The 13,946-nt window shown below is 41.2% G+C and overlaps 2 protein-coding genes across 9 annotated transcripts in view; one reads left to right on the forward strand and one right to left on the reverse strand.

Moving 5' to 3' along the window:
- LOC102166359 (RNA exonuclease 1 homolog) overlaps nucleotides 1–3,893 on the forward strand; it is a 43,365-nt gene extending 39,472 nt beyond the window's left edge. For both annotated transcript variants that reach the window (XM_005660054.3, XM_005660055.3), the window contains exons 15-16: nucleotides 1,000–1,120; nucleotides 3,294–3,893. In XM_005660054.3, coding sequence (XP_005660111.2) covers nucleotides 1,000–1,120; nucleotides 3,294–3,376 — 204 coding nt within the window. In that variant the 3' untranslated portion in view covers nucleotides 3,377–3,893. The remainder of the gene's footprint in view (nucleotides 1–999; nucleotides 1,121–3,293) is intronic.
- The window catches only part of TEK (TEK receptor tyrosine kinase), a 114,118-nt gene continuing 103,681 nt past the window's right edge, over nucleotides 3,510–13,946 (reverse strand). For 5 of the 7 annotated variants that reach the window (XM_021062688.1, XM_013993491.2, XM_021062680.1 and 2 more), the window contains 5 exons: nucleotides 9,682–9,752; nucleotides 9,377–9,417; nucleotides 8,289–8,385; nucleotides 6,655–6,754; nucleotides 4,906–5,920 (listed from right to left, as the gene is read on the reverse strand). In XM_021062688.1, the coding sequence (XP_020918347.1) occupies nucleotides 5,846–5,920; nucleotides 6,655–6,754; nucleotides 8,289–8,385; nucleotides 9,377–9,417; nucleotides 9,682–9,752 (384 nt within the window). In that variant the 3' untranslated portion in view covers nucleotides 4,906–5,845. Of the gene's footprint in view, nucleotides 5,921–6,654; nucleotides 6,755–8,288; nucleotides 8,386–9,376; nucleotides 9,418–9,681; nucleotides 9,753–13,946 lie in introns of all 7 variants that reach the window. The other 2 variants (XM_021062678.1, XM_021062669.1) reach the window with 1 other exon arrangement.

Below are 13,946 nucleotides of genomic sequence, written 5' to 3' on the forward strand. Positions count from 1 at the left end.
TCTCATTTCTCAGGAACCATTCTATTTCATCTGTCTCCCAGACCAGAAAATTTCAAACCATTTCACTTTTTATTTCTCATGATCAATCTGTTTCTCCTGTCCAGATACTTGCAAATTTGTCTATTTTTATCTATTTCTATCACCACCTTCTTTCATTTGCTCAATACTCTGCAGCCAGGAACCAGTACCTAGGAGGTGGCTGTTAAGTGAGAATTTATAAAGTGTTTATGGACATGGCATAATAGGTGCTAAACATTGCATTTCCACCCCCTCTCTTCTCCATCAGTCTTTAAATTACTCTTGTCCTCAGGCTATTCTTCAATGCTTTTTGTAAGTTCAGCTCTTCTCATGAGGAATCCAAACTGGTGTCTGACTGTATAGGCTTTTCATTTATGTTGACCCTTCTTCCCTGTACTCATCTTGTATATCCCGCTTTACTTAAATGCCAGTAAAATGTATTCACCATTTTCCATGTGTAAACACGGGATGTGGACCTAGATGGGGCTAATCCTTGTCCATGCTCCCTCCCCAGAGACACTGAAATGGGACATGTACTGGTTTGCAGTTTGTCCCTGTCAGCTGAGTCACAATGCGGAAGGAGCCTTGCTCACCCTTTATCACCCCCCACCCCACCCCCAACTAATTATTAGAATATGTCTGAACTCATGCTGGCCCCTGGTGGTAGGAAAATAGACTTGAAAGTCAGTGGCCTAGATTAGATTTCCTTCCATTTTATTAACTCAGCTTAGCCAACTTTCTTAACCCCTCGAAGCCTCCATTCCTTGACTGTAAAAAGGGACAATAAAATGCCCACATTAGATTACCCTGCAAGTTGTAGTGAGATAATCCACATAAGTTCTCAGTGACGGACCTGTTGTAACTGCTCGTGTTACTTGTTTTTGTTGAGCAGGTAGCATTAACAGTTTTTATAGCACAGTTACTGTTGCTACAGTTACTTTGGAACAAAGTTCTAAAAAATTTTTCTCTTTCATTTGACAGTTAATTCATACTTCAGTTGTGGACACGACGGTTATGTTTCCACATCGGCTAGGCTTGCCTCACAAAAGATCCCTTAAGAGTCTAGTGGCTGACTACCTACAGAGAATCATTCAGGATGATGGTAAGAGCTTGCTTGTTCATGATAAATATCAGGATCCTAAGTCGGACTTGACTGAATAAATCATGAGGTTCATGGTAAAGATCTATTCTTTGAAATGTTTCCCTGTAGGTTCTTTCCTGGGTAAAGAATCCTAAACTTTTGCTTAAGTAAAATGTGTTTTATGCCTATGACCTGGTATCATTTTAGATGCTCCAGAGGCATCAAAAGAGCAATTAAACTGAGAATGGTGACCAGATCATGGTTTGGCAAGTGGCCTGGCCTTTGAATTTATGCATGAAATCTTTGTTGGTGTGGAGATCTAATTCCATCCTAAATTTTGCTGTGTACTTCTTTTCATATGTGATTTTCACTAAACATAAATGAGATTTTTTAATTGATTGGGCCAAAGTTATCTCACCCAGGGTAAATAGTGTATGTGTGCTATAAGAAGTATAACTCAAATTCAGTCGGTTCATTATGCATGCACTTGCTCTGTCCTAGATTGGTAGATATTGCTTTCAGAACTTTTTTGTTTTTGGTTTTTCTGATGAAAAATACCCAACATTAAACAAGTTACTCAGATACAACAAGCACAGCCTCCAGCTACCCTGTTAGTGGCATTGCTAAACGCACAGTTTAGCAGAGCCTGGCTTGGAATGGAGGTTAGTTACTCCATGCATTTGTGCATGTCCACATAGACCCCTCTTTCGCACAAGATAGAACATTAATTTAGATGATGTTAAAATTATATTATAATGCTATATATTCTACAGATATTTAAGATATTGGATGTTCCTCAGATCATTGTACAATTTATTGTACAAAATACAGACTTTATCTTACAGTCTTTATTTTTCATTCTATGTTTATTAGATACTAACCAATATGGTCTTTATTCTTGGATTCCCTGTCTATTAGATCCATCTTGCAGAGGATCTTTTTTTTTTAACACCTGCTTTTTTTTAAAAAAAATCATATCTCAAATTCCCACAAAACTCTATTATAAAATCTGTAATGTGTTCTACTGAAAATCTTTAACCACGGACATAAAAATATTTCACCTAACAACAAAAATACCCTATAGAAAACAAAGTCTTCTAAAAATAATACCACAATTCTCAGAATGACAGAAAGAAACAAAAATATTACACCATTTTAGAAGTGTGGGTCCTTCTCACTTAATCTCAGACATCATTTATTTTTTTCACCAGAACTGTGGGCTTGATATTTTGGGTAAATTTTATCTACTTTTTAAAACCATGTCATCTTGTATCTAAAGTCACTCTTTGTCTAGAAAGGTACTTTTTCTAGCATCTCTTATTTCTGGCTTCTTGTCAGATCTCTGTTATTCAGTGGTATCTGTCATTTTGGGTTTTGTTGTTTTGTTTGTTTGTTTGCACCCGTGGCATATGGAGGTTCCTAGGCTAGGGGTCGAATCAGAGCTGTAGCCACTGGCCTACACCACAGCCACAGCAACGCCAGATCCGAGGTGCGTTTGCGACCTACACCCACAGCTTATGGCAACACCAGATCTTTAACCCACTGAGAGAGACCAGGGATCAAACCTGCATACCCATAGATGCTAGTCAGATTCTTTTCCACTGAGCCACAAAGGGAACTCCTGTCATTTTTTTTTTTTTGTCTTTTTGCTATTTTTTTGGGGGGGGGCCACTCCCGTGGCATATGGAGGTTCCCAGGCTAGGGGTCTAATCGGAGCTGTAGCCACTGGCCTATGCCAGAGCCACAGCAATGCGGGATCCGAGCCGTGTCTGCAACCTACACCACAGCTCACGGCAACGCCAGATCGTTAACCCACTGAGCAGGGGCAGTGATCGAACCCGCAACCTCATGGTTCCTAGTCGGATTCGTTAACCGCTGTGCCACGACGGGAACTCCATCATTTTGTTGTTATATTTCCCTTAAAAAGAGATTCAAGTCTAGCTAGTCATAGCGTAATGACCATGTGACTGAGGACAGGCTATGTAGAACAGGGAGGTAATTGTTCATCTAGATTATGTAAAACATTTTAAAGCAACCAGTAGGAATTGCTCTAGATACAAAATAATGATATTTTGTTAAGTGACCAGTGTTAATTTTGTTACAAACTCGAAGCTTCATTTTGAGACCATCCATTGGGTAACAATGCAGATAGAGTTATGTCTAATGTGTTATTTTTATTCTATATGTTTTGGAGGTCACAATTCAAGTGAAAATGCAACTGCCTGCATGGAGCTTGTCCTCTGGAAGGTAAAAGATGACCTGAAAGGAAAGAAGTAATCATTTTACCCAAGAATATCTTAAATCTCCACATTGCTTCTGTGACTCCTTGGCCTCCACTGCTGGCAGTAGAGTTTGGTCTATAATTACATGAGGTTTCTTGACACTTTACTTTCAAAGAGAAGAGGAGAAGGAAAAGCATTGTTGAGGTTTATTTATACATTTTAAAGGTTAAATTTCCACAATATGGCTGGGAAGGGGTATGAGAAGGAATTAGGTTGTTTGGAATTTGACTCATCTTTGTAGATAGTATGTGAATAACAGTGGAAGATGGTTTAAAGTTGAAGTAATGGGTCCAGGACTTTGGAAAAAAAGTCATTTCTCCAGTTACCTAAATTTCTTTTTCTCTCTAAATACCTAGAACCATTATACTTCTTGGGGTTAAAAACATCTTTATCTAAAAAATTGTAGCAGTTTTCTTTAGCTAACCTATTTAGAAGCAGGGATTTTCCTCACAGAATATATGGAAGTAAATGTAAACTTTTCAGTGTGTTATCATAAAATTTTTGATCATTTGGCTATTGTGTGATGTGTTTTTTATGCATGTATGGCTACTTTGATTCATATCAACAACTCACCAATTTTTTTAAGGCATTGTTCTATGGATCTACCAATTCCAATACTAGAATTGTCTAATTCCTTTTAAGTGGTTGGTTCTTTCTTTCTTAATTGCTTGTTGATAATGTGGAAATGGCCTATGGAAACAATATGACGATTTGGTTTAACTATTGACCTTTGAGTAAGTGATCTTTAATGTTAAGGCTGTTAACATGCTACAAAACTACACAGGTTTCTTTGACCATATTATGGATGAGTCAGAGAGATGAGTTATCATGTGGTCTCCATGCCAGGAATAAATTGGTGGCCTTCTGACAGTTGTGATGTGTCCTCAGCAATCACACCTCAAGTTTTGTTGCCTTGGTATTTTGAATTTACAAGTGAATCTTAAGTATCACTGAATACCTTTTTCTTGCTACCCCAAGGACTTCTTCAGCCATCTCTCTCTTGTACTCGACATGAAGGAAATTCATAATGATGTAAGTTTAAATTATTTTAAATAGGTATAATCAAGAAGGTTAAGCTATTATAGAAAAAGCAGCTGTTGTTGTATATTCCAAAGAACATGCAAAATTTGAATACATAATCTAAATTTTCAGATCATCCGTGTTCAGTTCTGTGTACATGCAAACCAGAAGTTGTCAGGAGTATCATCACAACATCTGGATGAAAAGCAAAAAGGAACTAATATACAGAAAGTGTTTCGGAGAAATACAGTTTCCTGGTCATTGCTGATATGCATAAATTTGAGCAGACGGCAGGAATATGGAATTTTATGCAATATGTTGAACTATTAACATTGCAACACAGTTAAAAGGGATTCTTAAGCCTAATGTCAGTGATGCAAGAAAGCGTGTTAGACAGTAGAATATTTCTGGAAGATGTTTCTCATCTTGTGAGCTTAAGATACTTTCTTGAAGGTATAACCCAGACATTTGGCAATATCTCTGAGACACATTCCTGGACCAAAAGTGAGTAGGCAAGACATTTATTTACTTACTGTATGATCTCAGTGCAACATGTGCCTACAATATAAATGGTAAACTCATAACTGATGAAAACAAACTTTTTACAATGTGCAATACACGTAGGGATGTTAATTTGATAGGATAAATGTCACATGTCTCCCAAAATATAACTCCACGATTCCCATTTTAATTTCTTAATAAACACATCAATGTTATCAGAGAAACTAAAACTAAATCCTATTAATTTATGGAACTTATACTTCTCTATAAGCTCTAAGGCTTCTATGGAATGAGATTTAAGTCTGTTTTTCAGTGTTAGCATTCTGGACCAACTTGTGGGCTCAGAAAACACATGACAAAGATGTCAGATTACCAAATGAAATTGAGATGGCTTCTACAGGTGAGGGAAGAAGTTTAGAGAGAGAAGAATCTCTTTGATACCACTTAGGTGAACTTTTAAGTAACTTAAATCCATGTCCTGTTAGAACTCATTCACTTCCCCTACTTTTCTCACCTGTGCTGTCAGGGTCAGCATTAGGTTTCTTAACAAAATTTTCTTCTACCTTCATTATATAGGTAAATATCAAAAATATCCAGGCTAACAATGAGTTATGCACTACATTAATTGTACTCTCACACCTTCCTATAAAGTCCATGTTTTAGAAAAATATATTATTGCATATGAAACCACGAACAGGCATTCTGAGTCCAGCACATTCTTACTCAAAACAGTATATACAGTCCTAGTAGAGTCAGAGTGTACTATAGATTCACACACAGAGGTCTTATGGAGAAAGTCCCAGACAGACAGCAATCTATATACATGTCCATATTCTATGTCACCTCTCTGGGCAGAGGCTGGCTGGCTTGGCATCCAGGTATCACGGGTCTCTCATGCCAGTGAAAGGGAGACAGAATATATATAGATAAAAGATGGGCTGTCCTAGGCTGCTTCTTCAGCAGAACAGTCAATTCCTGCGTAGGTAAACTTCTCATAAAGCGTGGTATTCACGTAGGTCTGGAAGAACAAGAGTGGTTCAGAGACACAGGCAGCCTCCCTCCTGCCTCCTTGGGGTGGGGGGGGGGCAGTTACAGCAATACTTAATAATACTAGTTTCCTTAGCTTTTTTTTACCCAGACAGATGTCAGGGGGATGTTATTCTGTCCTCAGTCTCTCTGCTCTGTTTGACAGTTTTCTTCTACAAGTAAGATTGCTTGCTCTCACTTTATCATTCCCCTGGTTTCTCCTTCTCAAAGTCTCACATTGGTCCGTCCTGTACCCAGCATCCGCCATGGCCCCTTCCTCTGGCTGCTTCTCATCCTCACCACCCCCCACTGTTGATCTCATCCACATCTCTGGTTTAATTACCAACTAGGTTTTGATGACTTTCAAAATCTATGTCCCTAGCCTAGATCTGTATAGTCAACCACTTTCTAGAAATTTTTTATAGAATTCCTGACCCTCCCCTTAGTAACCTCTAGACCCTACTCTGTTGTCTTTTGGGCATGGCACTTTCTCCTCTCTTAAATCTCTTTCTTATTTTAATTTCTATAAAATTAAAGGGCCAGGCTATATGACCGATGAGATTTAAGATTCCTTCTAGCTCAAATAAGCCAGTTCAATATGTTGTTGTACTCTATGTGACTATACCTTATATAAAAATCAATACGCCCTCCAAAATTGTAACTTAGCCACAGTGGACACATGAGAAATTCCACTTAAAGAATCCCTGCTTTGGCCTCCATACTCACCTTTCGTTCTTCTAACATCCTGTTCAAGGACACCAAGATCTGGGCAAATGAGGGCCTTTCATAAGGCTTCTCCCGCCAGCATTGTCTCATAAGATCATACCTTTGAAAATAAAGAGTGGAAGGGTTAACTCTATGACTGTGCTTCAGTCCTGGGCATGGTCTGGTATAGGGTATATAGAATAAAGAGAAAGTAGCCACCCAATGCATGGTCATCATCTTAGCCAGCAGAAGACTAAGATACACTCCTAGGAAGTTTCTATCAGGCCTCCCACCTCCTCATCCAAGTCTCCTTTCTTCTCCCAGTAGATCTAGCACCTACTCTGGGTGCCATTCCCAAGGGATCTTGGTCTCAGCTATTCTGATCATCAAGAAAGAACTGAGTTATGTGTCTAGGGACGCATATCCCTCAGAATACCATACCTCTTAAAATGCTAGGGTTTCATTTTTTAAAAAATGGCTCCATGCTCAAATAATTTTGCACAATGCCACCTATTGCATTTCCTTCTTATCGGCATAGTAAAATCTGAATACGTCATTCCATTAAAAACAAACAACCTTCTTAACTGAGCTTAGCATAGAAGCTTCCATAACATAACTGACTGCATAACTCTTTCCACTTGTATCATTCATTTACATCTTGATGTTCCGTGAACATGGTTCAGGAAGTGCTGATCTAAAGTGGTACTTTCTCAAACATGGCCGGAATGACTTGTATTATTAAGATGTGGATTCCTGGGACCCACCATAGACCTACAGAATCATTATGTCTCAGAGTGGGGCTCAAGATTTTATCTGCTGAACAAGGGCCTCCGGGGAGACTTATGTGCACAGCAGCCTCTCTGAGGTGTTAGAGAGTCTAGAACTGTCTGTACTTTAACAGGAGTTTTATAATGGCTGAAAATACCATTCCCTATGGAATGAATCTCAAAAGGTAGGTCAAATATGTCCAGTTTCCCCAGGATGGTCTCTTCTACCATATGGTACATACATCTCTTGTACTATAACATAATGGCACCCTCTTTCCCTCTTAGAAGTGGCTTGGATTGGACTATAAGTGACTTACTTGGCCTGGATCATTGCACTCTTCAGATCATGCCAGTTAGCAACAATATCAGCTAGTTCTAGAAAGGGCAGTATGGTTGAAGATACACCTTCTTCCTCTGGGAAGAACACTTATTCTTGGAAAATAATCCTCATAGAAGCAAGATTTTTATGAAGAAAAATCTATTTTCCTTAGTGTAACTGCTCTGTACCTCTATCCCCAAAGTTATTCTTAAAGTTTCATACAATTTCCTCCAGGATAATTTCATGAATTTATTTCAGCTCTTTTCTGCTTGTGTTGCCCTTCCTCATTTCAACCTTAAGAGTCAACCAAGGATCATGACCTTAAATTCCTCCTGGATTTCTATGCCTGGAACTCTTAGTCCCTGCCCATCGCCTAACAGTTTAGTTTCAAGAATCCCCTTGTTTCTGACTTTTAGGGATCTCATGTGTGTGTGTGTACATTTAGGTAAATGTGTGTGTCATATATGTGCACATGTCAGATAGCTCCTTCATTAGTGTCAGTCCAAGAAATGTATGGGGTGGGGTTGGGGAGGTTAAGAAAAAGTGGCCCTCGGTGAGGCCTGACTTACACCTCATCATCACAGTTCAGGGGCTTCTCCAGTCTGTAGCCCTGGGGCAGCTTTTCATAGAGTTCTGCACACGTCATCCCACAGTAAGGGGTGCCACCTGGAAGACAGGAAACAGTGGGCCCTAAGCACCTCCCCCCGCCCAAGGCAGAATGCAGTGTCCCTTGCCCTGGGGCTCTAAGGCTGAGAGTCTGGGGGGAAGATGGGGGAGGATCACAGGACTCTGAGCATCCAGTGTGCTCTTCCTCTGGAGCAAAGCCACCACACATCAAAGCTGGACTTAGCTGCAGACAGCACTCCCATGGGGCCACTGCTTCAGTGCAATGACCCACTACAGGCTCCTTCCTTGCAGTGCTAATCCTCGCCCCCACGTCTGTCTACACACAGCACATCTGTTGTACCAATGACATTATCTTTTTGTTATTATAGTTGATTTACAATGTTTCTTCAAGTTCTGTTACACAGCAAAGTGACACAATCACATTTCCCTGTGCTGTACCTTTTTCCTAATTGAAAGTCTATATGGATATTATATAATTTCTATTTTACCTACAATAGATATTGTCCCAATTTTAATTATAAAAGCAATACATGTTTATTGTGAAAAATACAAAAAAGCATGAAGAAAAAAACTTTTTTTTTACCCTCTGTGTAATGTGTGCTTTTTATGAAACTGAGATTATAGTTAGTATACATGAAGTCTTTCTGGGTTTTGGCATACACGTTTTCACATGCTATTAAATGGCCTTTGAAAATGTGAGCTTTCCTGGTAGCATAATATACTATCTTAAAGTTGCAGAAGTAAGCTTGTGACAGCTCTGTGACATCTGCACACAAGCAGACACAACTGAGAATGAAGTTCACGACTACTAGGGGATTAGTATTAAATATGACATTAGATATAGGGCTTTCAAAAAAAAAAAAAAAGACCTATGGGATAAATACACTCATACATGGAAACCCCTAAGGTTCTTCTTCCCAGTGACATCTGGTGACACTGAGTACAAATGGACGTATACAGTGAAGGAGCACAGGAGCAGCCCACCCCCTTTGCCTAGAGCCTAACCTGGCAGGTAAACATGGGTACTCACCTAAGCTAACAATCTCCCACAGTAATACTCCATAGGACCATCTGCAGAAGGGACAAAAGAGAAACCATTGTTGGCCAGTCAACTTTCTGCCCCAAAAGCCAGGACACAGGAATCATCAGTTCCCTCCGCATCCCTAAGCCCTTTCCTCACACCCTAAGCAGGTAGCAAGGTGAGACAGTCCCCACTGCCTAGTCTGCCTTCTATCCCTGACGCCTCTGACCCCCAGAGGCTATTCTGGGTCACCTTTGTCAAATATATACTTTTCTGGGAAAAAAGAAACCCTCAGCAGTAAAAGGCTTACTTACACGTCGCTGTTGGTTGTATACACGCTGTAATTTAGTGACTCGATCGCCATCCAGCGCACAGGGAGCCTTCCCTGGAGAAAACAGTAAGAAGCTGCTTACACATGGGTGGGACCCCTTCGCAAAGCTGGGTTTGGCCTGAGGCTGGGGCCCACTTCTGTCCATGGGAGGTCCCCAGACAGAAGGCATGGCAGACTCGGGAATGGTTTTGTGCACGTGTGCTTTCAAATTCCAAGACCTGTACACAGTGTCAGCCCCACTTACCTGAAAGGGTCCCCACCACAGTTTCACATAAAAATAATAATGATCTGTGTGTGTGTGTGTCCATTCGGTAGTCATTCGGTGGTCCTCAGCTCTCAGAGGCATGCAGAGTTTTCAAAGGAGAGACAAGCATAGGTACAAAGAATTAAATGTGATTTGGGACAGGCTGAAGTGGTGTGAGGAGACCTGGTGCCTGGAGGAGATGGCAGAAGCCACTTGGGTTTGGTTCTAGAAGATGTGTAGGTACTATCAGGTTTGGTGGGGGAGGAAAGAGCATTTCAGGCCAAAGGGAGGAGTGTGCATATGTATCAGTAGAGAAGGCAGTAACTTCTAGCTGACACCATGTACCCTTGGTCAGGAGACAGGACGAAAGACACCCACCTTTGGGTGCCTGGCCCCTGACTTCCTCCACGTCATCCTCATTGCTTAGTTTACTGAGCCTAGGCTGGGAAAAATGGACTGGAAAATGTGAATTTTGACTTCTGGATTTTATTCCTAGTTTCCTCATATTCATTATGAATTTGTGCTCTCTTCCTCTCGACCCAGCCCAGGAATATATAAACCCTCTTAAGACATGGATCCCTCCCTCCTAGGGACTTGTCCATGATCTAACAGTGGCATTTCAACCCACTGGGTTAGCCAGTGGGTGGGGCAAGAGCAGAAGTTTTTAGGGGATTTTCCTGAGCCCCCCCCTCAAAACAGGTCAGGCATTCTCCCAGACCACCCTTCCATGAGACCAGCCCTGACCCAGACCCCAAGGATGATTCCTGAAGGTGCAATTCTCTCCCACTTCTTTGTTAACTGGTGGTATTTTGAAGCTCTTTTTGACCATAAATCCCAAATGGCCATCCTGTACCTTAAGGTTCAAGTATAAAAGTATCCTTTCTCAAGTCTATATCTTCAGTGTTCTCAACATGTACACCCCCTTCCTCTCTCTGTCCACCCCACCCTCATTTCCCACATATTAGTCTCTCTTCCCCTTCATAGCTCTTGTGCACCCCATCCCCATTTCTTACCTATTATTCTTTCTTTCCTTTCACAGCTACATTTCCTACTTAGTCTTTGCTCTTTTACTCCCAACCTACTGGCTTCTGACCTTATACCTCCTACCAATTTCCTTGTGCATTTTTTTATGTTCTTCTGATCTGACCTCTTTTGAGTCTGTCACTTCTGTCTGTCCCTACTGTTATCACCTTGGTGCAGACCACCACCATCTCCTGCCTGATGACAACCTCTCCACTGATCTCCCTGACTCTGGTTTCACTCCTTAATGACCTGGTCACCAGAAAATCAGAAAATCACTCTAAATGGCAAATCCAATCATGTGGTGCCTTTCCTTAAACTTCTTTAAGGTCCCTGTTGTCACAAGATCCCAAATCCTTGGCTGAGTCCTCATATATCTGGCATCCAAAGCTCTTCAAGACCTAATCCCCATTTCTTCCTCCAGCCTTGAATTTTTAACCTCTTCTTTTCTGCATCACTCTCCAGCCACATTGTATTCCTTAATCCCCCAAAGTCCCATGCTTTCCTTTGCCTCTCAGTTTTTATATATACTGCATTTCTTCACATTATCTAATGCATTCTCACATTGCCAATATCTATTTAACATTTAACATTGTGAAGTTTCAGTATTCTTCCTCTGAGTTCCCAAGGCTCCTGCACTGTCCTCATTCTCAGCACTTATCAACCATTACAATTATTCATCATGTCTATGAATTCTTTGAAAAAGACTGTTTCTGAATTATATCATCCTAAAGCTTAGCACAAACATGAGACATTGTGGTAATAAATAAATTGATGCTGAGGGGGATCAATCTATTAATCAATGATAGTATAACCCCAAATCACTTATGTCAGTTTGCAACACTTCCAGTATTAGAAGTGCCTAGGGGACTTTAAAAAAACTGATGCAGGGTCCCGTGCCCAGAATAAGTAAATCAGAATTTCTAAGGAGTAGGAGTCAGTATCTGCATGTTTTAAAAGTTTCCCATGTGATTCTGAGGCACAATGAAATTAGAAAATCTCTCTTTATAGGCCAGGGAACGTAGCCATTCTGCCCTCTGGTGGTATCTTGCTACACTGCACCCATCTTGCAAGGAGCTTGCTCCTCTCCCATCCCTTCCTTTTCTTCCCCTACCTTCACCCTGTCCTTTTGCTCCCAGACACTGTACTGCCACTGAACACTTATCTCTTCCACTGGAGACACACTTGAGCCCTAACTAGTGCTCTTCCTCTCTAAGCATCCCTCCTATGCTCCCCAAGATACAGAAATTCCTGCCCATTATGAAATGCCAAATAAATCAAACTTATCCTTGGAGTACTAAGGGAAACATCCAACTAAAACACATGGATCATGGGGCTAAACTGTGTTAACCTCTCCCCACCCCATCCAAGGTACTCCATCCCCCAAACATCAGAGTGAAGGAAGGTGAGGGATTCTGGGATGAAGATTAGATGATTCCAGGTGGTCCAGAGGAGTGGGAAAGCTGGAGGAGATGGGTGAGTGGTGGGCCTGCTTCTTTGAGACCAGCCCAGCCCCTTCCCAGAAAAAGATCTAATTTGAGTTGGGGCAAATCTGAAAAGCTTAGGGGAAAAAAGTATTGCCTGGAACCCAGCCCTCAGGAAAGCACCTCTGGCTTCCAAAGGTGTCGATGTTGATAAGTACCCAGGACCAGGGGCATGGTAGTCTCTAAGAAGCAAAGGAGACCCACTTCAGACCCTCCTCCAAAAAAGGGAGTGGAAAGTTCCAAAATGGTTAAGTTCACTGTGATCGTAACTATGTAAAAGCATGTATGCTTATGGAAGGCAATAAGTAAAAAATTGTTTTTAAAATTGTGTCAAGGTAGTGAATTATGGGTAATTTCCTCTTGAAAGTGTTGTTGTTGTTGTTGTTTCAGGGCTGCACCTGTGGCATATGGAAGTTCCCAGGCTAGGGGTCAAATTTGAGCTGCAACTGCTGGCCTACACCACAGCCACAGCAACACAGGATCCGAGCTACATCTCATCCTACACCACAGCTCACAGCAATGCTGGATCCTTAATCCACTTAGTGAGGCCAGGGATCAAACCCACATTCCCATGGATACTAGTCATGTTTGTTACCACTTAGCCACAATGGGAACTCCTGAAAGTGTTCTTAAATTTTTTTCTGTGTTATCTTGTCAGTAACTAAAATAAGTGTATTGAAAAGAAAAGGAAACCTGAGCTTGAGAATAAATGCAGAAGCCTGAGCCTTGCTAGAAGGCAATCTGGTAACCACAAAAGTAAAAGGACCCTCTATATGTTATAGGAACTGGAGTCGTCCCAAGAAAGCTGAGCCCAAGTAATGTTCATCCAACCTAGATGGGGGAGTCATGCCAGTGGAATGGACCTACCCAACATGTGCCAAGACTACAGAGTATGTCACCCCCATGGCCCTGCACTGCCCACCTCTCAGGGAGAGCAGAGAGTGTTGGCAAGTTGTCAGCACAGCACTAATGTCCAGGGATGTGGCATTTCCAGGGCTTTATGATTCCAGGGTGGACAATAGCAGAATGAGTCCAGTTTCACTTTTCTAACATTGTGGTGAGGTTTGTCCAGGATCTTTTACTTGAAAATAAAGTATTACTGTTTAGAAGGCTAAGTATAATTAAGTTAAAGTGGAATAGATTGGGGCTTGAAGAGTAAGTAGAGAATTTTTAGCAAAGAGGGAAATCTTATATGAGCCTTTAGAAGTTATGAGTGTCTCTCTGGAGCATCCTTGTAATTTAGAAACCTCATTAATTTATTTCCTTGATGTTTTAGAAAGTGTGTTAAATGTCTTTTTTCCCCTCCTATGTTTGCTGTGGCATGAAAGGAAACTGTGGGAGCTCCCTGGAGGCTTCTGAGACCAGACCTCAGAATCTAGGCTGGATGCAGACCTGAGTCCCTACATCACTAGGTTTGCATGTTCAGTTACTTGGCCACATGTGACAAAGCCTTCATTGGTAAACATGGATGCCCCACCCCCACCCCCACCCCCCGCCAGC

Source organism: Sus scrofa, chromosome 1, assembly GCF_000003025.6.
Source record: "Sus scrofa isolate TJ Tabasco breed Duroc chromosome 1, Sscrofa11.1, whole genome shotgun sequence".
In the NCBI taxonomy this organism is placed as follows: domain Eukaryota; kingdom Metazoa; phylum Chordata; class Mammalia; order Artiodactyla; family Suidae; genus Sus; species Sus scrofa.